Source organism: Trachypithecus francoisi, unplaced genomic scaffold (assembly GCF_009764315.1).
Source record: "Trachypithecus francoisi isolate TF-2019V2 unplaced genomic scaffold, Tfra_2.0 Lachesis_group12, whole genome shotgun sequence".
In the NCBI taxonomy this organism is placed as follows: domain Eukaryota; kingdom Metazoa; phylum Chordata; class Mammalia; order Primates; family Cercopithecidae; genus Trachypithecus; species Trachypithecus francoisi.
In genome coordinates this window covers 1,582,505-1,606,935 of record NW_022681457.1, presented here as the reverse complement: position 1 = coordinate 1,606,935, position 24,431 = coordinate 1,582,505, and the positions used below count along the sequence as shown (strand labels likewise).

The following is a 24,431-nucleotide window of genomic DNA, read 5'->3' as shown; positions in this document are numbered from 1 at the left end:
GAGAGAGTCACATGTGGACAGGGTGAAGGTTTAGGACGCTCACTGTGGAGGATGAAGAAGCAGCTGCCCTGTAGGTGGTGTGGGTCTGTCGCTCTCTAGGCGTCAGCACAGCCCTTACGCCCTGCAGAATCCTAGCATCAGGAGGCAGAGCTCACCCAGCAGTGGGTGTGCGCCCACTGATAAGCCCTGAGCTAGGGTTAGGCCTGTGAGACAGGGCATTTGCCCTGTGATGTCAGATTGCTGCCATTGTTATGTGCTGGGTCCAGAGTTCCCGCAGGTGCAGACACCTGGCCACTGGGCCCGTCTGGGGCCACTGAGGCGATGCTGCCGCCTGTGGGGCGATGATGGAACCCTTTGAGTCAGAATCTGCCCAGGAAGCCATGGGGCAGTCTGGGAGCCTGGGGTGGCCTCGGGTGACTGAAGCCCGTGGACGCAGGTCTGGGCGCTGTGCAGACCCCCTGGCCCTGGGAAACAGGACCCAGAAAGGTGGTGGCTTCTTTGATTTCAGGGAATCCAGGTTGATGGAGACCCTAGGGCTGAACCCTCCCTAAGGACGTTGCTTCTGGGTTGGGTAAGCAGCAGCGTGGCCCGCTCCCTGCAATCTATTCCACATCAGCACTGGGCACGAGGGTTTGTCCCTGGCACAGGGCCTGAAGAATGTGCTTCAGGTGCCTTGGCCGGCCTTTGCTTCCTCCTTCCAACCCCTGGAGCTCCTCCAGGGCCCACACCCTCTGCATCCTGCCCCACCCACTCCTGCTCAGGCTCCAGCTTTGGCCCAAAGTCAGACTAAGTGTGGCATCTCTGGGCCCTGGACCTGCCCAGTGGGTTTTCCACGATCCCAGGGGACGCATGCCTGGGACAGGTGTGTGGCAGGTCAGGTTTCTGTTAGCGACCAGAAGAGTCAGTTTCCACTAAACTTTAATTTGATGAATGCACATATTAAACATTATAGAACTGGAAAAACTAGTGCCTGGGGACTAGGGTGGGAATGAGAAAACAAGCCCATTAAACCCCCAGCTGGGTTTTCTCAGATCCTAAAGTCTGATCAAATAATAATAGCATTCTTTCACATATTCCTCATACTAGGGTCCATTTAAGATTAAGAAACTTTCCAAGACGCTGGAGAAAGCTTTCCAGACTCTAGTCACTACTTAAAGTTTAGATATTTGTAGAATGAAAAATACGCTGTCTTGCAGGTGCACTCCGCACATAGGCATGGAGCTTAGAATGTATATAAGCACTAGAAAAAGAAGCTTGTAACTTTGAGTTGGTCTGGTAAGCTACTCCGACCTTCTCCCCATAACTGGTTGCAGAAAGAACCTCCGTTCTTTCCCAGTCTGTCTGCATCTCCTTAATGGACATCGAGAATAAACAGCTGGATCCTGTTCTGTCCCAGAACTGGTGTGGGACAGGGAGTGCCTCTCCTAAGCCCTCCCTCGATCCCCACCTCCTCCCTACCCAACCTGGGCTGCTCCCAATCCTGGGACTGGGTTCAGGGAGCCATAAGGTGGTGGAGGCTGGTGTAGTAGGGTGACCCCTGTCCCAGGGGTGGCCAGGGCCCTAGTCACCAAGCACGAATAACAAAATAATAAATTTAAAAAATAAATGGAGAAAGAAAAAATAAGTGTGTATATGAGCAGAACAAAGGGAAAGGCCAAGATGCCGCAGGATGACAGAGAGAAGGGGCCCCAGGTCACCCTTTGTAACCCCTTTCAACCATCCAAGCTCTCTAATTCATGAATTCTACAGCATTAATTTACAATGTACATAAATTTATTATGGTCCTGTGCTTTGCTCCTGGAGAGAAGAGAACTTAAGGGAATGGAAAATCTCACGGAAGGGTGAAGGGTTCCCCAGCCAGCCTTGGGGTGGTGCCTGGTTGATGTTAGCCATAGGGGTCATCATGAGGTGTCAGAGTCCCTAGGCCCCCATCAGCACACGCATCTCATGCTGTCCAGAATCCTAGAAGGGGACCCGTGAGCCTCCTCAGGACAGCTGCAGGGTGGACCTCAGACAGGCCACAGAATGAAGTGGGCAGCTGAGTGTGTTTCTCCTGCCCCCAAATAGCCACTCAGCATCCCAGATCTCAGGTAACACCAGCCTCTTTCTCCAGGCCCATCCAGGAAGGAGAATCCAGGAGTTATCATTCCCTTGATGTTCCATCAGCTGACAATGGAGAGAGTGACAGAGAGACACTGAGCAGGACAGAGATGGCCAGAGATCGGGGCAAGACTGAACATGGGCAGAAAGGAGGACAGGAGAGCCAGGAGGAGAGGACAGCGGGGTAGAAAGAGTGAGATTCTGAGAGGGAAATAAAAACAGATGGAGGAAGAGACACAGGCATAGGGAAAGAGAGAGGTGGATTGAATAGAGGCAGCAGGCAGAGACAGGGAGACAAGGAGAATGGGGGCTCCACCCAGGGCAGAACAGGCATGCAGCTCCCCTGCACCCACAATCCCATGGAGGGGACAGGACTCACTTGCGACAAAGCCTGTCATCCGAGGTTGGGGCTGAGTCGCAGTTCTGGTTTATCAGCTTCACCATGAAGGTCCAGGGACAGCACTGCTCGAAGCAGACTCTGAAGGTGCAGTTTCCACACCTCTGGGTCCTGGCCAAGGGCACGACGGCATCATCATAGCAACAGTGCTGCAGGGGGTCGTAGAACTTATCTCCACATCTCATGTGCGGCTGGCACAGCATCAGGTAGGGAGTCATGGGGGCCACTGGAGGAGACAGAGCTGGTGAGATCCAGGTGGTGGTGGCAGGTGAGTCCCAGCCTGGGGTCCCCTGGAAGGTGTACCCCTCCCCCAGCTTCCCAATCCCTCCTGGGCTCACCTGGGGCTCTGTGTGAGCAGAGGACCCTGGAGATGAAGAAAATGGCGAAGACAGCTGTGGGAAAGGGAAAGGGAAGATGGGATGAGTGGACAGCCACAGATATGACTGGCACCGACATTTAGAAGAAGATTGGGTGGTACCAGGGCTCGGTATGGCTTTGAGCAGTTCAGGAACTGAAACAGGGCTGTGGATGGGGCTAATCTGGGAACTGTGGATGGGAAATTGTTGTGAGCAATTCACACCTGGAGATTTGGCTGGGCATGGCAGCAGGGATGAGGTGTAGTTTGGGGTGGGAAGCGAGCCCTGATGGTGGCTGAGATGGGAGATGGGCTCGGGTAGGAATGGGGTCCTGTCCTCCTTACCCAGGATGCAGCCTCGGGAAGCCATGGATCTGGGGTGGCTGCAGTGGAGTGAGCAGGTGATCAGCAGATCTCAGCCACTCCTTTTATCCATATTTCTAGTGGAGCTGGTGATGTCATAGCATGTCCTGCCCTCCTGCAAGTCTTGCAGAGACAGGCCAGGTCTTTGGGCAGGAGAGGTGCCAGGCAGGGTACGTGTCATTGTAGCTTTGATCTCACCTTTGTTCTCAGGAGAGAAGCGGTGTGCCCTTCATCTTCCCTGTGCTACGTGCCCCAATGTCATTCCCCACCCTGAGTCCTCCTGCAAATAGAAAGGTGCAGGATGCTCCTCCATTAACACTCTCCCATACTCACACGTCTGCACAGCAATTCCACTGGATCCTACTGAGCTATGACTTTCCCCAATTTCCTTGGGACATTGCTAACCCATGACATCTTTCCAAGGGGGCCTGTTAGGTCCTGACCTCACAACCGAAATGCGTGGTCAAGAATCCAGTAACTGCTCAGTCACCTGGAGTTCAAGGCACTCGGGTGGGAGAGACTGTGAAACTCAGGCACCTGACTTTCACAGGTTTGAAAGGTGGGAGTGGAGCTGGTTGGACCCCCGGGACTCACACTCCTCTGGGGGCTCTTCACCTCCTTCTCTGTCTCAGTAATGGTCATTTATCCAGGACAGGTCCCCTTGGAAGCCCATATGTCCCAGGCTCTTTGTGTCAGACACTGGTGATGCAGTGCTGAGTAGAAAACGCAAAGTCAGTGTCTTCATGAAGTTCATGACAGTGAGAGGAGAGAGAGAGAAAGAGAAGGTAGGAGAATAAAACTCCTGATTGTGGTTGTTTTGGTTGCTGTGTTCAGTGTCATTATCACTCTGAAATTCTGGTGGAGAAATTCCACAGCCCTCCTGAGATTCTCAAAGGCCTTTTTCATTAATGTGCTTCTTCAGAGGGATGGGTTGTGATTTCTCCTGAGAAGAGCCATCTTGGGTCAGGATGTGAGGACAGAGGGGAAGGAGCTGTTTTGGGTCAGTTCTGTGAGCCCCGCTGAGGTTCTGCAGGATTTCCTCAGCTCAAGCTCACAGGCCACACCTGGCATGAACAAGCCATTCTCCTCCCGGCCAGGCAAGGTGACCTGTCACCCTCTAGGCACCATGGCTGGGTGCCAGCAAGGCATGGATGTCATCAGGTTTGTGTGTGTGGAAGATCCTGCATCTGTATTCCTGGGGAGCATGGACAGGGGGTTCTCTCTGGAGGCAGGAGACAAGGGAAGAGGCTGCAGCAGAAATGACCTCAATAAAGACCAGCGTGCTCAGCACCACCTTCACCCAGGGCAGAGCAGACCCTGCTTCCAGCACCATGGCCCTATCTGCTCCACTGGCTTGCATTCCTTGCTGCTGTGGGTACAGCAGTGTTTTCCAGGACACAGATTAGTATGTACTAGTAGTGTGGAAAACCAGTGCAGCTGGGCATAAACAGTGTTGTTTTTAATTTTTAAAAAAAAAGGGTTAGAAAATGGGGCAGTGTGCATTTACCGGAATGCTGTGCTCAACTGTTTATGACACTCTTTTCTTAAAAAAAAAAAAAATTGTTTATTTATTTATTTATTTTTGAGATGCAGTCTGGTTCTGTCACCCAGGCTGGAGTGCAGTTGCACGACCTTGGCTCACTGCAACCTCTGCCTCCCAGGTTCAAGCGATTCTCCTTCCTCAGCTTCTGAGTACTGGGGTTACAGATGCCCGCCACCATGCCCAGCTAATTTTTGTATTCTCCATAGAGATAGGGTTTTACCGTATTGGCCAGGCTGGTCTTGAATTTCTGAGTGCAAGCGATCTGCTCACCTCAGCCTCCCAAAGTGCTATGATTACAGGTGTGTGCCCCTGTGCCCAGCCTGTTTAGGACTCTCTTATTGGGACTGTGTGTATTCCAAGTAATGATAGAATATTATTATATTGTTCTGTCATGATATTACATGATAGCATAGCATATATCTAGAACTAGATATCTAGTTTCTGGAGGGAGTCACAGCCAAATGGTGAGGACACTTGGGAGCACAGAAGCCTCCAGGATCATCTCCTTCCTCTCTAAGTCACTGACATGTCTGCCCTTTGATGTTGTCCATAAAGGGGTATGGTTTTCAGGTCCTTGGTTCCAGGCATTTTCTGGGAGGCTGCAGTGGAGCCCTGCACTAGGTCTTACTGTCTCTACCAAGAAGAGGCAAGGCTTCCTGCATATGAGCCAGAGTGAGAGAGTAGAGCACTTTCCCCGGGGCAGGGGCAGGGTGGGCATCTCTGAGGAGGGAGGAGACCAGCTGCTCTTTCCTCGCCTGAGCCTGGTCTCTCAGAGCAGCTGAGTCAGCCCAGCGTCTCAAAGGTGGAGGGAGATTTTAGCAGAGCATGGGGGCCTCAGAGGCTGGGACAGTGTGAGGCCAGTGGGCGCCCGTCCAGGGCTCCCTGGACACGAAGAGCCCCTGACTAGACATCATGAGGCTTTAGGGTCAGTCAGCCCTGGGTTCAAACCCTGACCCTGCCCCTTCCTAAGATGTCAGAAGAGGCTGTGCGCACAGCCATGTCCAATCCCGCCACCAGTCCCTCAGAATCCCCCTTCCTAATGTGCCCACTGTAGGGCATCCGTGTCTGGGCACGGGTCTGTCTTCTGCCTGGGGGCCCAGCTGTGTGAGGCGGGACCAGGATCTCCCGGTGGAAGCCTGTCCTCCAGTGTCTAGAGAAGATCCCAGGTGTCTGGACAGTAAATGTAAACCCTGACCTCAAACGACCATCGCTGTCCCTCTCTCACCCACTTCCTGAATCCAAGCAACACACGGGCTGAGGTTCTGCTGGTGGTTGTCAGTGACACAGGCTGGGCCAGGAAACCCGGGTCTCCTGACCTCCCACCCAAGGGCTGCCAAGCTCCCCAGGCCTGGCCCCTCTGGGAAGGGCAGGAAGGCCCTGTTCACAGACACTCTTAGAGGACACCCAGGGCTGATGTTCCCAGGGCTCCCGGGCAGGGCTGGCAGATCTCGGCTTCTGGAATGTGAAACCCCAGAAGACGCTGGCATTTCCTGTTGTCAAGCAGCTCCCCCCCTGCTTGCCCTTTTACTCCAAGAAAAAATAGAAGGAATCTCCCTCCTGGCAGCTCTGGGGTTTCCTTTCCATCTCCCCTCAGGGAAGCCCTGCTAGGAAACAGGCAGGAATGAGGTGGAATTTTAGGTGTGCAAGTATGTCAGGTATGTAGAAGGAAGGCTGGGTTTCCCCAGGCCAGAGGCCCCTCCGCTGCTGGTTGACAAGGAGGAGTCTGTGTGAGTCATTTTCTCCAAACACAATGTTGGGATTTCAGAAGCTCCCTGCAAGGGGGTTTCTGTGGACCAAAGCCTGGTCCCTGCTCTGGCAGGATCCTTCACATGATGCAGACCAGTGAATTAAGAACCTCCATGTCATAGGAGGGGCTGGAGGAGAGGCCCCAGGATTTGCTGCCAGGAATGAAGCTAGAACAATTTACCGAGCTGAGACTCAAGATCCGGATGCCGGTTCTCTGGCTAGAATAGTGTCTCAGCAATTCAGGGCCATCACCTGGACATGAGATGTTCCTGTGGCTACACCGAGAGACACTATGGCTGTGCTGTCCAGAGATTCAAATGCATCCAGAATCCCAGCTGCAAGGTCTCCTCAGAAGGAAAGCATGAAGCTTCCAGCCTCTGCAGACCAGAAGCTGCTGAAGATGTAAGCTGGATCCCAAGTGTCCACACCCACATCCTGCACACCCTCCCTGGCTCTCACTGCCCTTGGCTTAACACAGCTCCTTGGGAGAGCCACAGCATCACCCCTGCTTCTGCACCCAATATTCCATCCTTCTTCATTCTTCATCTTTCACTTAAATGTCGCCCACCCTCTGAAATCTTCCTGAACATCAAGGCTGAGATCAGTCACCTGTTACCTCCTGATAGCACCGTGATTGTCATCTGCCATGCGTGGTTCTTTGTGGCTTTTCTGTTAAGGCAGACACTCAAAAATCAGGTCTCTGCTGTGGTTTCTGATCGTCAACAGGAAGTGATCAAGTCTTTTCAGTGACCAAATTGACTGAGGGCTTTATTGTTAGTTGAACCGGAGCAGACCATTCAGCACCAGAGGTCTGGACTGTTCTTTTTCTTCTCCCCCAACACTCTTCACCAGTTAAATATACATTTTTCCTTAACTTTTCATGTGTGTATGTGTGTGTGTTTTCAAGTGTGCCATTTAGTGGCATTTCACAATATTTTGCAATTATCTGTGATAATGTGGGCAAAAAACCATATAATTATTTCCAGACTCTCAAATACATCATGGCCCCAGGAAGGTTAAAACCACAGAATCTCCTCTGTGAAAAGGTTTTTCCTCCTCTGCTCCACAGGAATTTAATCTCCTTCCTGTGTGAATGAATGTGCTTGTTCTGAGGAGAAGGAAGGGGGGATTCCTCTGAAAAAAGTCATTTGGGATCCAAATCTGGAGATGTTCCCCTTAGGGAGGCTGACACACTCTTGTCAATTTTTGCTTTCCCTTTTCTTTGTGACTGTGTGTAACCCACGTGATGATGTCACAACTATTTTTCCTAATAGTTTCAGTCAAGGGATTTATAAACGTAGTAAGCTGGAAGGCTCTGAGTCTCACTCGTCCTTAGCCTCTCCTAGCAGGTGGTTGATGCTGTTGACAGCCTGGGCTCCTGCAGCCCTGCATGTGGCTGTGTCCTGTGTTAGGAGGGCTAAGCGGAGAAAAGGTGGGCTGTGGAATCCAGCCTTAGACCTTCCCCGTGCATCTGACTCCGTAGGGCACAGCTGAGAAACAGCTTTACAGGGAAGCCCTGGGGCTGTCTGGAAGAGAGGGAGGTTTGAAGACCTGCAGGCAGCAAGTCTCACCAAGTCACCATGACAGGACAGATGGGTTGAGTGAGACACCCCTTGAACATAAGACTTTCATCATCAATTCACTTTTGTCATTCATTCGTTTAATACACCCTGTACACTTACTGTGTGCCAGTCGATGCTATGGTCACAATTGTGACTTAGTTCCAGGTCCTGCCCTCCTGGTTATCATAGTCCAGGGAGGACAGAGACACCTCTGCAGTGATGACCCAGGGTGAGTAAGGCTGGGAGCAGTGCCCAGGGTACCAGAAATGGCTTCCTGGAGGGCACCAGAAGACAAGCATTGGATGACTCTGGCATTCCCACCTTTCTTCTTGCCCAGAGTTCCCAGAATCACTGTAGAATGCACTAGAAATGCGTATTAGTTCATTTTCATGGTGCTATAAAGAATGACCTGGGCCGGGCACGGTGGCTCACGCATGTAATCCCAGCACTTTGGGAGGCCGAGACGGGCAGATCACGAGGTCAGGAGATCGAGACCATCCTGGCTAACACAGTGAAACCCCGTCTCTACTAAAAAATAAAAAATAAATAAATAAATAAAAATTAGCCAGGCGTGGTGGCGGGCGCTTGTAGTCCCAGCTACTCAGTAGGCTGAGGCGGGAGAATGGCATGAACCTGGGAGGCGGAGCTTGCAGTGAGCCGAGATCGCACCACTGCACTCCAGCCTGGGCGACAGAGCGAGACTCCATCTCAAAAAAAAAAGAATGACTTGAAACTGGATAATTTATAAAGGAAAGAGGTTTAATTGACTCACAGTTTTTCATGACTAAGGAGGCCTCAGGAAATGTACAATCATGGCAGAGGGTGAAGGGAAGGCAAGGCACGTCTTCCATGGGGGCTGGAGAGAAAGAGAGGGAGCAGGCAACTGCCACACACTTTTAAACCAGCAGATCTCATGAGAACTCGACCACTATCACGAGAACAACAATAGAGAAGTTGCCCCCATGATCCAATCACCTCCCACCAGATCCCTTCCCTGACACATGGAGATTGCAATTTGAGAGGAGTTGTTTGGGGACACAGAGCCAAACTATATCAGAATGCACCATCCTAAGAAAGGAATCATTGCCTGAAAGTGCCTGGGCTGTGTTTCTATTCTTCCCAGAGAATGCAACAACTTGAACTAAAGAGAAACTGCCCAGCACAGCCCTGGCCTCATTCCCATCCTTTCTAGAAGGGATGTCCAGTAACACTTGCCCAGGGCATGTTCACCACACATAAAACCCAGAGCTCACTGCTGAGTCCTCAGCTATGGTGCAAGTGGGGCAAGCACGGGAGACTCTGTCTGCCCTGGGCAGTGTGCCTGAGCCTTGGGGGACCAGTGAGTCATGCATCCTACGCTTCCACTGTCCCTTGCTGCCTGTCTATAAGTAATTAACTTGCTTTGTCAAACTGGCTGTGGTTGTGGGTGTTCTGTTCACCGCACTCAGTGTAGTCAGAGTATAGCCCAAGATGCAGTGGCTGAAGTGTTCAGACCTGTATTCCGGGTGGTTAGCCTTTGCCATCCTCCCTGCAGTGGGAGTCCTCCCTTGGGATTGGTAACTCATGAGTGCTGCAAATTTGGCAGAGCAAGGGGGATCCAATCTGCTGAACCCATGGCTTACCAGGTGGGCTGTAATATGAAAATGTTTGTTCTTTGGCCCTCTTCCTATTATGATGCTAAACTTGGAATTTCCTAAGTGATAGGAGTGTCTTTTGTTCTTCCCAATGAGCCTCTTTCAGATCACACAGCAGGAGCTCAGGCTAAAAATATGCCTTAGGAGGGCCCCCAGGTAGCCTCAGCATCAGGGCAGTAACCAGAAGAAAGACCAAAATATTTGAGGATTAGAGGGAAGGAACCTTCAGTGTCACCCACTAACCTCCAAGAAAGGTGATGATGGGGAGGCAATACAGACCAAAGTATAAAAACTCTTTTTTTTTTTTTTTGAGACAGTGTTTTGCTCTATCACCCAGTCTGGAGTGCAGTGGCATGATCTTGGCTCACTCCAACATCCACCATCCAAGTTCAAGCTATTCTCCCTGCCTCAGCCTCCCGAGTAGCGGGGATTACAGGCGCCCGCCACCATGCCTGGCTAATTTCTGTATTTTTTGGTAGAGACAAGGTTTCCCCATTATGGCCAGCGTGGTCTTGAACGCTTGACCTCAGGTGATCCACCCACCTCAGCCTCCCAAAGTTCTGGGATTACAGGCGTGAGCCACTGCGCCTGGCCTAAAAACTCCTGAACAAGAAGAATTGAACTTCCTAGCTGCTGAACACATGGAGATGCGGAGAGGATCTGGAGTCCAGGGAGGCCATGGAAGCTCCCACCATTCCCATCACTTCCCCTGTCCATCTCCCCTTATGAGCCTCGGTGAGATCTGGTCTTTCTTCTCAGTGCTCCTAAGCTACAGGCAGTCCCTAAGCAGGGGAGAGAAGTAATCAGATTGTGATTCAGGAAAATCCGTGTGTCCTTCTGTTGGGAGGAGGCTGGTTGGGAGGATTGACATGGGAGCAGGAGACCAGGTAGGAGGCTGATGGAGCAGAAATACTCATGCAATTTCCAGAGTCCTGCAGGCCCACTCGCTCTCATGGGTGGATGGGATAAGCACACACATCCCCCACCCCATTTCTCACTCTGCCTTCAGGCCTCCCCTCTCCTGCAGCTGCCGTGTAGAGCAGTGGTCTCCAACACGGGGATTATGACACTTTTTCAGGTTGTGAACCAATTTATTTGTCACCATGGGTATCCAAGACATTAAACCAGCATCAATAAAGAATAGAGGAATGTGCACACTACAGTATCTTATCAGTGTTTAATTCAACTTTCTTTTGGGCTGTGTGTCAGTCAGATATAATATGATGTGAGTTTTTCCTAGCGAGTCACAGCCAAACAGCTACTACTAAACACCGGAAGGAAAAATCCTCTGGGCACAGGCTCACCTCGTCTTTCCTAAAATCACTGACTAGCTGCCCTGGTATGTTGCCCCAGAAAAACAAGTTGAGAGCTCACAGCCTCAGTCCTAGGTCCTTCCTGGGCAGGCTGAGATTGCGCTTGGCATTTGGCCTGCTACAAACAGTGTTGAATTTAGGCCTGGAGACTAGCCAGTGCCAAGGAGAAGCACATTCCTCAGGGTGGGGTTGGGTTGGCGTCTCTGGGGAGGGAGGAGCCCAGCCGGCCGTCCTTGGCCTTGGTCCTGGTCTCTCAGGGCAGTTAAGTCAAGCTGGGAAGAAAAATCAGCAGAGGAATTTTGTCAAAAGCCTTTTCTGCATCTATTGAGATAATCATGTGGTTCTTGTCTTTGGTTCTGTTTATATGCTGGATTACGTTTATTGATTTGCGAATGTTGAACCAGCCTTGCATCCCAGGGATGAAGCCCACTTGATCATGGTGGATAAGCTTTTTGATGTGCTGCTGAATCCGGTTTGCCAGTATTTTATTGAGGATTTTTGCATCGATGTTCATCAGGGATATTGGTCTAAAATTCTCTTTTTTTGTTGTGTCTCTGCCAGGCTTTGGTATCAGGATGATGTTGGCCTCATAAAATGAGTTAGGGAGGATTCCCTCTTTTTCTACTGATTGGAATAGTTTCAGAAGGAATGGTACCAGCACCTCCTTGTACCTCTGGTAGAATTCAGCTGTGAATCCATCTGGTCCTGGACTTTTTTTGGTGGGTAGGCTATTGATTGTTGCCTCAATTTCAGAGCCTGCTATTGGTCTATTCAGGGATTCAACTTCTTCCTGGTTTAGTCTTGGGAGAGTGTAAGTGTCCAGGAAATTATCCATTTCTTCTAGATTTTCTAGTTGATTTGCGTAGAGGTGTTTATAGTATTCTCTGATGGTAGTTTGTATTTCTGTGGGGTCAGTGGTGATATCCCCTTTATCATTTTTATTGCGTCTATTTGATTCCTCTCTCTTTTCTTCTTTATTAGTCTTGCTAGCGGTCTGTCAATTTTGTTGATCTTTTCAAAAAACCAACTCCTGGATTCATTGATTTTTTGGAGGGTTTTTTGTGTCTCTATCTCCTTCAGTTCTGCTCTGATCTTAGTCATTTCTTGCCTTCTGCTAGCTTTTGAATGTGTTTGCTCTTGCCTCTCTAGTTCTTTTAATTGTGATGTTAGAGTGTCAATTTTAGATCTTTCCTGCTTTCTCTTGTGGGCATTTAGTGCTATAAATTTCCCTCTGCACACTGCTTTAAATGTGTCCCAGAGATTCTGGTATGTTGTATCTTTGTTCTCATTGATTTCAAAGAACATCTTTATTTCTGCTTTCATTTCGTTATGTACCCAGTAGTCATTCAGGAGCAGGTTGTTCAGTTTCCATGTAGTTGAGCGGTTTTGACAGCCCTTCATGCTAAAAACGCTCAATAAATTCGGTATTGATGGAACGTACCTCAAAATAATAAGAGCTATTTATGACAAACCCACAGCTAATATCATACTGAATGGGCAAAAACTGGAAAAATTCCCTTTGAAAACTGGCACAAGACAGGGATGCCCTCTCTCACCACTCCTATTCAACATAGTGTTGGAAGTTCTGGCTAGGGCAATCAGGCAAGAGAAAGAAATCAAGGGTATTCAATTAGGAAAAGAAGAAGTCAAATTGTCCCTGTTTGCAGATGACATGATTGTATATTTAGAAAACCCCATTGTCTCAGCCCAGAATCTCTTAAGCTGATAAGCAACTTCAGCAAAGTCTCAGGATACAAAATTAATGTGCAAAAATCACAAGCATTCTTATACACCAGTAACAGACAAACAGAGAGCCAAATCATGAATGAACTTCCATTCACAATTGCTTCAAAGAGAATAAAATACCTAGGAATCCAACTTACAAGGGATGTCAAGGACCTCTTCAAGGAGAACTACAAACCACTGCTCAGTGAAATAAAAGAGGACACAAACAAATGGAAGAACATACCATGCTCATGGATAGGAAGAATCAATATCGTGAAAATGGCCATACTGCCCAAGGTTATTTATAGATTCAATGCCATCCCCATCAAGCTACCAATGAGTTTCTTCACAGAGTTGGAAAAAACTGCTTTAAAGTTCATATGGAACCAAAAAAGAGCCCGCATTGCCAAGACAATCCTAAGTCAAAAGGACAAAGCTGGAGGCGTCACGCTACCTGACTTCAAAGTATACTACAAGGCTACAGTAACCAAAACAGCATGGTACTGGTACCAAAACAGAAATATAGACCAATGGAACAGAACAGAGTACTCAGAAATAATACCACACATCTACAGCCATCTGATCTTTGACAAACCTGAGAGAAACAAGAAATGGGGAAAGGATTCCCTATTTAATAAATGGTGCTGGGAAAATTGGCTAGCCGTAAGCAGAAAGCTGAAACTGGATCCTTTCCTTACTCCTTATACGAAGATTAATTCAAGGTGGATTAGAGACTTAAATGTTAGACCTAATACCATAAAAACCCTAGAAGAAAATCTAGGTAGTACCATTCAGGACATAGGCATGGGCAAGGACTTCATGTCTAAAACACCAAAAGCAATGGCAGCAAAAGCCAAAATTCACAAATGGGATCTAATTAAACTAAAGAGCTTTTGCACAGCAAAAGAAACTACCATCAGAGTGAACAGGCAACCTACAGAATGGGAGAAAATTTTTGCAACCTACTCATCTGACAAAGGGCTAATATCCAGAATCTACAAAGAACTCAAACAAATATACAAGAAAAAAACAAACAACCCCATCAAAAAGTGGGGAAAGGATATGAACAGACATTTCTCAAAAGAAGACATTCATACAGCCAACAGACACATGAAAAAATGCTCATCATCACTTGCCATCAGAGAAATGCAAATCAAAACCACAATGAGATACCATCTCACACCAGTTAGAATGGCAATCATTAAGAAGTCAGGAAACAACAGGTGTTGGAGAGGATGTGGAGAAATAGGAACACTTTTACACTGTTGGTGGGATTGTAAACTAGTTCAACCATTATGGAAAACAGTGTGGCGATTCCTCAAGGATCTAGAACTAGATGTACCATATGACCCAGCCATCCCACTACTGGGTATATACCCAAAGGATTATAAATTACTCTACTACAAAGACACATGCACACGTATGTTTATTGCGGCACTATTCACAATAGCAAAGACTTGGAATCAACCCAAATGTCCATCTGTGACAGACTGGATTAAGAAAATGTGGCACATATACACCATGGAATACTATGCAGCCATAAAAAAGGATGAGTTTGCATCCTTTGTAGGGACATGGATGCAGCTGGAAACCATCATTCTTAGCAAACTATCACAAGAACAGAAAACCAAACACCGCATGTTCTCACTCATAGGTGGGAACTGAACAATGAGATCACTTGGACTCTGGAAGGGGAACATCACACACTGGGGCCTATCATGGGGAGGGGGGAGGGGGGAGGGATTGCATTGGGAGTTATACATGATATAAATGATGAATTGATGGGTGCTGACGAGTTGATGGGTGCAGCACACCAACATGGCACAAGTATACATATGTAACAAACCTGCACGTTGTGCACATGTACCCTAGAACTTAAAGTATAATAAAAAAAAAAAGAAAGAAAATTGACCTAACAGATAAAGAAAAAATAGTTGTAATATAAAAAGGATGAAGAGAATTAAATAGCAAAATATTGCAAATAGAACAAATAAATCACACAAAAAAAGCTACATGCACATGAGGATTCTTTTTTTTTTTTTTTTTTGAGATGAAGTCTTCCTCTGTCGCCCAGTCTAGAGTGCTGTGATGTCATCTCGGTTCACCGCAACCTCAACCTCCTGGGTTCAAGAGATTCTCCTGCCTCAGTCTCCCAAGTAGCTGGGATTATAGGCTCCCACCATCGTGCCCAGCTTTTTTTTTTTTTTTTTTTTTTGTATTTTTAGTAGAGTCAGTGCTTCACCACGTTGTCCAGGGTCGTCTCCAACTCCTGACCTCGGGATCCACCCACCTCGGCCTCCCAAAGTGCTAGGATTACAGTCTTGAGCTACCGCACCTGGCTGAGGATCTGTATATAAACTACTAAAACCTGTGTTTTCTTTTATGTTATCAAATAATACTAAAAATAAACATTTTTATTTCAAGCAAAAAAAAAGAAAAAAAAGAAAAATCAGCAGAGGGAGATGATGACAGAGCCGGGGAGTCAGAGGCTGGGTGGGAGGGAGGGCAGCTGGACCAGCCCAGGTCTCTGTGGATGCAAGAGCTCCTGTCTCAGCAATCCTGAGACTTTGCAGTCACACATACCTGGGTTGGGATCTTTTCATTTTCTCAAAAGGTCAGATAAGCTCTTTTCTAGTAGCCCTTTCATCTCCCTGTATGGCAAGAAAATTCAATTTTGGAGATTGACAGCTTTTCAGTCCTTAGTCACCTCCACTGCACATCTGGGCACAGCATGTGCTCCCTCTCTCAGCAGCAGAAGGACATTCAAACCACTTAAAACCCAACTCACATGCAGCAACCTTCACCATGGGCCCATGCACAAAAATAGGCAAAGCCACCTGGGTAAGTGCACACTTGCTTCACACTGGACCAAGCCTGAATCCTTCTTTCTGGGGAGTGCTGACACTGGGTCCTCTTTTGGCTATAAAATTTATTTTATATCCATGAGCAACTGTGTGTCATTTCTCCTGAAATCCATTACAGTTCCAAGGTGGGGAATTTTCCCAGCAAGCAGCAGGGTCCACTAAAACCCCATATCAAAATTCCCAAAGAAGCAGCCTGTGCCTCCCCCATCCGAGAGCTGCCCACCACTCTGGGTTGTCACTGTCCAGGGACAGTGGGCCTGAAACTCTTTGAGGACAGGAAGCCGGGCTGCATCAGTCACTGCCATGTCCTTACTTATTGGGGACCCCATCTCTTTCCAGGGTCACAGGACTCTCATGGATTCCTGGGAAATAAGAGTAAACTCCAACTCCCATTGGTTACATTTTGTCACCCTAGTTTTCTCTATGTAAGAAAGACCCTGGCATAAGCGCCCCCTGCAGGTCATAGACACCATGTGGACGGGACTCAGGCACCCTTATTACAGCCCGGAATCCCCCTTAGTCCTGAGCTGAGCCCCTCCAGAAAGGCAAGCAGCCCCTGATCCCAGATGCCCCAGGCTGGCTTCAGGAAACACTTTCCCACAATCCCAAGTGCTGCTGGGGGACTGAACTTCTGGAACGCGGCACACAGGAGAGCACTGGGGTTTTCTCCTGTGGTGGGCTTTGCCTCTGGAATAAGTGCAAAAGAGATGGAATCATTATCCGGGTGACACCTGGGTGTGATTTCCACGTGGCCTCACAGAGTCTCTCCCAGATGACAGGCAGGAATTTGGTGGACTTTCAGATGTTCAAAAAGAATATTAGGAATGCAGATGTCACTGAGGGAGAGGGTTGGGCCTCACCAGTGCCTGAGGGCCCATCCTCTGATATCCACCTGGGTGGGTGGAGTGCTCTGTGTTCCACCTGCACACTTCACACATGCAGGCTGGTCCCTGCTACCTGCAACAAGAACTTAGGTGCCAACCCCTGAAAGAACTGTAACACAAACAGGGCTGAAACATGACCTCCCACTCTGCACATTACAAGTAACAAGAAGCAGAGAAAAGCTGCAGTCTTTTGAGGACCAGAGACCGAGGGGTTTGTCAAGTCAGGGCTGTGACACCCTCTTTGGGGTTCTATGGTTCTTGGTGTCTCCAAGCTTCCAGGCACTGCCATGTTCCCCTTGTCCAGATGCAGGTGCCTGCAGCAGCAGCTGTATGCGATACATCTGGTCCAGCCACAGCCTTGCATGGAGATGGCATTTATGCCAGCTCCTGGAACTGCCCACTCCACCGAAGCAGCCAGAGTGCTTGGCTGTGCACAGTGGCCAGACCCTACTCTTGCTTGCTCACACACCATGCCTGGCTTGCCTGTGGCAGGTGTGGGATCTGGCGTGGTAGTGTGGTCTGAGTGCAGTCAAGCCGAGTGGGTGGAACAAGCACAGCAGGCAGGAGCAATACTCAGAGAGTCTCAGGACCAGGTGACAGCCCTGGGTCTGCTGAAGTGCTAAATCTGAAAAATCCCTCAAAGACCACTTCTTCAGGTTTCACAATAGTGATGTGATGAGGTCGTGTTGGGGAAGTGGCTGGTAGGGTCTTTTGCCTTTCCCTCAAGATGAAGCCAAAGATTTTCTTTTTTTTTTCTTCCAGTTGTCAAATGATCCTTTCTTGAAATAGTTTCCTTTGTGCTTCTTAACTAGCTGGGCATTCCACAGCACCACTGTTGGTGTCATCTATGATGTCATAAGGGTGGCGGCCATCAACATCACAGTCCACAGACTGGGCATTCCCCCTGATCTCTTTAATGGTTCCAGAGAGTTCTCTGGCTAAAGATCGGTGCTGGATCTGTCGAGCAATGTCGACGATCTCATCAAAAGTGATATTCCTACTGTGTTTAATGTTTTTCTGTTTCTTTCTGTCTCTTGGTGGTTCCTTGGGGGACTTTGATGATTAGGGCAGAGGCAGAAGGCAGCACCTCAATCTGGGCCTGCTTTGAATGTTCAGTTTTACTGTAATCCTCAGGCCCTTCCAGTCACCCATTGCCTTGTCAATGTCATCACCAACCTTTTTTGGAGGCAGACCAATGGGCTAATCTTGGGGGCCAGAACAGAAGTGGCACCGATTTCACCCCCAGTGCACCTGAGGTATAGAACTTTGATCTCACTGGGGTCATGGTGGTGGCAGCTGGTGTTGGATGAACCCGGATTTGGGATGACTGAAGAAAGGTGCACCTTGGCCTCCTCTGAGCCAGCTGAAAGTGAAGCCAAAGATTTTCTAGCATCCAGTTCCTACATACGAATGCCCAGGGAATAGAGAACCACACACCTTCTTTTTACTCACCTTAAGTGTCACATTTTTCTTCTTTAATGTCACGTAAGAGCAATATTTTCTTCAGGTATCTTATCACAAGAACCACCACAAATTCTAAATCAGTGAGATCAGTCTTTCCATGGAGAACTCACGTTGACATCCCTGGTCCCATATTTGCCAAATAGAAAGTTTCCCAGAAAATCAGATACTATGTGTTATGAAAGAAAAGGAAGTATTTAGTCATGAAAAATTAAGGATTCACAAGACCTCAAGGGAGAATCTATAAAGAAGTGAATGAATGAAGAGAAACTTCCCAGCTTAAGAATAAAGCAGGAGGCAGAGGATGACATTTGACTCAGCAAAGAGTCTACACATGGTCTGAGTGTCCATTCCTCGCCTGTGTGAACAATCCTGTGAAAGATGTTTTGTACAATGACTTTGGCGATATAGGATGACAAGTAAATTTGTCACCCAGTGAATAGCTTAAAAGGAAATCAATAATGGAAACTCTTGCATGGTGGGAGGCACCTCACTCCATGTCTGTCTTCTGATGTTCATATGTTTTCTGCCTTTGTCTGAGAACTCATCTATCTCCCAGCACACGACCAGAGGCACGCGTTCAGCACCAGGGACAGAGCCCCATTCATCCTGGGTGAGGCGGCGGTTCATTGTGTAAGGATGGAGGCAACTGAGAATTTCCCACCCTGGGATACAGAGAGCTCTGGGAAATGTCTAAGAAACATGTCCTGGGGTGACAGAGTCAGATCTGAATAAGAAGTCTAAATGAGCCCTCAGGAGACTGAAATCAGGGAGCTCTGCTGGGATCCCAGGGCCCAGAACCATTGTTGAACAAACCATGTATCAGTGCAAGCAGCCTGTGTCATGCCTCCCTGAACCCTAGTCCTACAACAGAAGATCCCAAATGGCCTGAGCCCTGTTCAAATCTCCACTACTTCCCAAGCCCACCTGTTCCCACTATACAACCACTAGTGGTGTGGATGGGCAGATTAGGACTCTCCCAATACAGGGCTTCAGTTGTTTCCAAAGCGGAGTTAACCTTGAAGACACCAGAAAAAACAGTGACAACACCAGCATTTTCCAATGGGCTGTAACAGAAAATTGAAGAGGTTAGGGTGTGTTTTTCTGACGACTGTCAAGTAAGACCTTATTCTAGGTATCCTAGAGACTTCTCACTTTCCAGTCCAAATTTGACATAAAAGTGGTTTAAATGACACCCAAATTCGTGAAGCATTCCATAAAAAAAAAATTAATCAAAAAGCTGGCTCAGTGATTCATCTCACTTTGAAGTCCAAATTTGAAGAAAAAGTGGTTTAAAACTTAATAAAAAGGCTAGCATGCTAAATCAAACCTGTAATCCCAACACTTTGGGAGGTCAAGGTGGGCGGATGGCTTGAGGCCAGGAGTTGGAGACCAGCCTGGGCAATATGGTGAAATCCCGGCTCTGGCTACCCATCTTGTGCTCTGTATCTCTGGGTTTCCTGACAAAAACCTGCCCATTCCCTCTGTGTGCCCTTCCTGCCTGTGCTATGCAGCACATTCCCAGGCCGTCCCTGGAGTCTGTGCCTCTTCTCTCAGTTATCTCTCCTATCCCTCTCATCCTCTCAGCACTGATGCCAGCCTTCCAAATGCTCTCCCCACTCTTTGGCAACTTTCCATTTGTAAGATTTGCCCTAGTGCTAAAATTCCTGAGAGACCTTCTCTTTTCTCCAGACCCTGAGGCTGAAGGTGAATATCACCACCAAGGAACAAACTGGGGCAAAAAATGAGGAATCTAGAATGTTATCAGATTTCTAAAAAATAATAGTTTTTTTTTTTTTTTTGTAGACGGAGTCTCGCTCTGTCGCCCAGGCTGGAGTGCAGTGGCCAAATCTTCAGCTCACTGCAATCTCCGCCTCCCAGGTTCACGCCATTCTCCTGCCTCAGCCTCCTGAGCAGCTGGGACTACAGGTGCCCGCCACCTCGCTCGGCTAGTTTTTTGTATTTTTAGTAGAGACGGGGTTTCACCGTGTTAGCCAGGATGGCCTCGATCTCCTGACCTTGTGATCCGCCCGCCTCGGCCTCCCAAAGTGCTGGGATTACAGGCTTGAGCCACCGCGCCCGGCCAAAAAATAATAGTTTTATTGTTGCTGTGATGAGCAGTCAATTTCCAAGCTCGAACTCATTCTTCAGTGTTGCCAGCTGCCAGGGGACCCCTGAATCCTCACTCTGCCTGTGGACATGCTGTAGGGAGGGACTCTCAGAGATGGCTACATTGCAGGAAGTCACTCATCTGTCTGTCTAGGGCAATATCATTACCAGGCAGTTATTAATAATATATTCTAAAGAAGGAACTAAGGCAGAATAGGGTCTGGAGACAAGGAGCCTAAGGGCAACCCATGGCTGACTTCTTGGAATTAAATCAAAGGGAGAACTTCAGCCTTTGATTGGCCGTGGGCCAAGCCTCCACTTCAGCCTCTGATTGGCCACCAATCAATCCTTCATTTGCATAGGGTATAACCAATTGGAGGCCTCTAAAGGGTATCTAGGGGGGTTACAAATTTCCTTTAGTCGGTAAAAACCCAAGGAATACTATACTCAGGGCTCTTGAGCTGCTTGCTCGAGCCCACTCCCACTCGGGTGTGTACTTTCGCTTCAGCAAATCTATGTCTTCCTCTTCCGCCGTTTTGCTTTTGATTTTTGTTCAATTCTTTGTTCAATGCACCAAGAACCCAGACAGCTCACAGTCAAGACTTTCCGTTGGTAACAGAACCTTAGCCGGGAGTCATAATATCATTAGGTTTCAAATATGTTTCCTCTTCAACTATTCAAATAGTTCTATCAATAGTCAAAAATTCAAAACACTTAAAACACTAAACACCCAGTTTAGAATAAAATGCCAAACACCCAGTTCAGAATAGCTTCCCAAACGTGTTTTCCTAAAGTCCATTATTTTGAAAATTGTATGAGGATAAATTACATTTGATTTTCTTCCTTTCTCTGGCTCTTACATCCATCATTTTCCTTATGCCTGTGTTAATCCCCCATGACTGCCATAACCAGGGGTGCCAGAGGGGTTGCTTGAATAGGAGAAATTCATTTCCTCACAGTTCTGGAAGCCAGATGTATGAGATCAAGGTGTTGGCCGGATGGTTTCTTCTTAGGGTCTATCTTTGGCTTATCCATGGCCCACTCCTCCCTGTGTCCTCACATGGCCTCTGCGTGTGTGTGTGTGCCCTAATCTCCTCTTCTTTTTTTTTTTTTTTTTTTTGAGACGGAGTCTCGCTCTGCCGCCCAGGCTGGAGTGCAGTGGCCGGATCTCAGCTCACTGCAAGCTCCGCCTCCCGGGTTCATGCCATTCTCCTGCCTCAGCCTCCCGAGTAGCTGGGACTACAGGCGCCCGCCACGTCGCCCGGCTAGTTTTTTTTGTATTTTTAGTAGAGACGGGGTTTCACCATGTTAGCCAGGATGGTCTCGATCTCCTGACCTCGTGATCCGCCCGTCTCGGCCTCCCAAAGTGCTGGGATTACAGGCTTGAGCCACCGCGCCCGGCCAATCTCCTCTTCTTATAAGGACACCAGTCAGCTTGGATTAGGTCCCACTCATATGACCTCATTTTACCGTAATCACCTTTTCAAAGACCTTATCTCCAAATACAGTTATATTCAGAGATACTGGGGTTAGGACTTCAACACATGAATTTAGGGGGAGATGTAGGTCATCACATATTAATGCATCCCCAAATTTATTACTTCAGATAGTCATGCCCTACATGAAAATCAAACAGCTCAAAATTAAATAGAATCTTTAAATTTCATGATTTATTATTACTATTATTTTATTTTTTTGAGACAGAGTCTCACTCTGTCACTCATGCTGGAGTGCAGTGGTGCGATCTCTGCTCACTGCAAGCTCCGCCTCCCGAGTTCATGCCCTTCTCCTGCCTCAGCCTCCCGAGTAGCTGGAACTACAGGCACCCGCCACCACACCCAGCTAATTTTTTGTATTTTTAGTAGAGATGGGGTTTCACCGTTTAGCCAGGATGGTCTTGATCTCCTGACCTCGTGATCTGCCTGCCTCGGCCTCCCAAAGTGCTGGGATTACAGGTGTGAGCCACCGCACCCAGCTGATTTTTTTTTTTTTTTACTATCAATGTTATTTTTTATGAAAGATAGCACACCAAGTATTGCTATAAATATTAGTATTAATTCTATTGATGTGCCTCATGATCATGTATATGAAGATTTATTAGATCAAAAATTATAAGATTTACCTTTAAGTAATCACCCTTGTATTAACTGTACATTTTTAGCACAATTTTTATCTACTGGAATATTTTAATAGTTATAGTTAGTAAAATTCACCATAATCATTAATTAGAGCCAACTTACACTTTTATAATAAATATACATTTATACTTAAATTGATTGATAGAATGTCAACCTAAATACCTAAAAGGAAATTTTTAATCAAGTGACTTCTAGGAGGGTGCCTGTTCTGACGGTGGCTATTCAGAAACGAAGAGCAAATCTGAAGAAGAGACCTGGTTCCCACGCTGGCCACACCTGTTGCCACACTGATGGGATGTGCTGATCACAGTAAGATCACAGTCAGGCTAAGTGTGGGGTCAGCAATGGTCTTGCTCAAGGCACTTTGTGCTGAGGACACGTGACAGCCTGTGTGTGTGTGTGTATGTGTTAGCTTCTGTTTTTCTGTGGGTAAATACATGACCCAGAAATTTCTCAAAATAATTTTATTCTTACTATATAAGATTCACTCCATCACAGCTCTTTCTGTTCTGCTTTCTGGGCCTCTTCAGGCCCAGGACGGCTCACGGAGGAGACAGGGACCCTCCTCAGGTCGAAGGTCCAAGGCCTGGATGATGGGGTGGGGCCCAGGATGGGTGCCAGGGATCTGGAGGACATGAGTGGATGAAGGCCCCGGGTCTCAGCTTCCTCTTGGTGGAATGTGGGTGATGAGGTCCGACCATGCAGTGCTGCTATGAGGATCGGTTGAGAGGATCCCTGGGAGGTGGTCGGTGACTTGGTACCGTCACCTCAGAGACTGTTCTTCATCCTCATGGATGTTCAGAGAAGACTCGTTCATTCCCTCTAGTGGCCCTCTCTGTCCGCCAGACAGGACCGACACATCCTCTGAAAATTTCATCACCTTAGGCAATAACACGTTCTTTCTTTTCCAATTTATTTGATGCTATTTAAATCAGACCTAGTGATTCTGGGAAGCCTGAGATTCCTGTCCCTTAGAGGCGACGCCAGGCGTCTTCTGTGCGCATGCGCGACATTTGGGCGGAAACCCAGAGCCCTGACTCTGGGCTTGCTGGACTCAGGTCGAAGGAGGGATACACCACGTTGGTGTAAGGTGTGGTCTGTGTTTCAGATTCTTGTGCCAGACGAGGTGACGCTTTGATATCAATACCTCGTGTTGGGTGAAGGTGGGGGATCTGGACCAACGGTGTAGGGGGCCCGTATGGGGCAGGACCCAGACACCTGAGGATTCCGGGTTTAAGAGGCACGGTGTCTTGGGCACCTACATCCAGCTGTGCATCTTCCCTAGGGGCGTCCCGGGGCGGGGTCTGAGCTGGGAGACCTGCCTCTCTCCTGCTCTCCTGGAGTCACTTAAAACTTTTTAGCTTTCCATTTAAATGACCAAATGAGATCATTTCATGGGGTGGTTGAGGGAGTGGAGACAGGGAGAGTCACATGCAGAGAGCGGCCAAGACCGCTGTGGGAGAGGGAAGGGGAAGATGGGGTGAGTGGACAGCCACAGATACGACTGGCACCAACATTTAGAAGAAGATTGGGTGGAACCAGGGCTCCATATGGCTTTGGGCAGTTCAGAAACTGAAACAGGGCTGTGGATGAGGCTGACCCGGGCGCTGTGGATGGGGAATTGCAGAGATTTGGCTGGGCATGGGAATAGGATGAGGGAACAGGGAGTCTGGAGTGGGGAGCGACCCCTGGTGGTGGCTGAGATGGGAGAGGGGCTCGGGCGGAATGGGGTCCTGTCCTCCTTATCCAGAACGCAGCTTCGGGAAGCAATTGCTCTGGAGGGGCTGCAGCCGAGTGAGCGGGTGGTCAGCTGATCTTAGCCACTCCTTGTATCCCATATTCCTAGAGGAGCTGGTGATGTCACGGCATGTCTGGCCCTCCTGTGGAGACAGGCTGGGTCGTTGGGCAGTAGAGGAGCCAGGCAGTGTATGTGGGATAGCAGATTTGATCTCAGACACTTTGAGAACCAGGGGAGAAGTGGTGAACCCTTCACCTTCTCTGCCCTACCTGCCCCCTCTTTGGCAAACAGGAAGGTGAGGCATGCTTCTGGGGTTATCGCCCTCCCCTCCTCACAGAGCCACACAGTGATTCCACAGGATCCTACTGAGCTATGACTCTGTCCACTTTCCTTGGTACATTGCTAACCCCTAACATCCTCCCATCAGGTCCCGACCTCAAAACCCAAGCCCATGGCCCAGGACGCAGTAACTCTCACTCACCTGCAGCTCATGGGGGTG

At 48.4% G+C, this 24,431-nt stretch overlaps 1 protein-coding gene, 1 long non-coding RNA gene and 1 pseudogene across 2 annotated transcripts in view; 1 reads left to right on the top strand and 2 right to left on the bottom strand.

Annotated features, from left to right (window-relative positions):
* LOC117091436 overlaps window positions 1–23,837 on the top strand; it is a 46,339-nt gene extending 22,502 nt beyond the window's left edge. The window contains exon 3 of the long non-coding RNA XR_004440425.1: window positions 22,725–23,837. This is a non-coding gene — a long non-coding RNA (uncharacterized LOC117091436). The remainder of the gene's footprint in view (window positions 1–22,724) is intronic.
* Window positions 1,756–3,265, bottom strand: IGFL1 (IGF like family member 1). Its single transcript, XM_033223751.1, has 4 exons — window positions 3,198–3,265; window positions 2,836–2,889; window positions 2,480–2,723; window positions 1,756–2,166 (listed from the first exon to the last, which is right to left on the bottom strand). The coding sequence occupies exons 1-4, from the start codon at window positions 3,220–3,222 to the stop codon at window positions 2,163–2,165; spliced, it is 327 nt and encodes a 108-aa protein (XP_033079642.1). The 5' UTR covers window positions 3,223–3,265; the 3' UTR covers window positions 1,756–2,162.
* LOC117091434 lies at window positions 15,186–19,706 on the bottom strand (annotated as a pseudogene).
* Window positions 23,838–24,431: the final 594 nt, after the last annotated feature.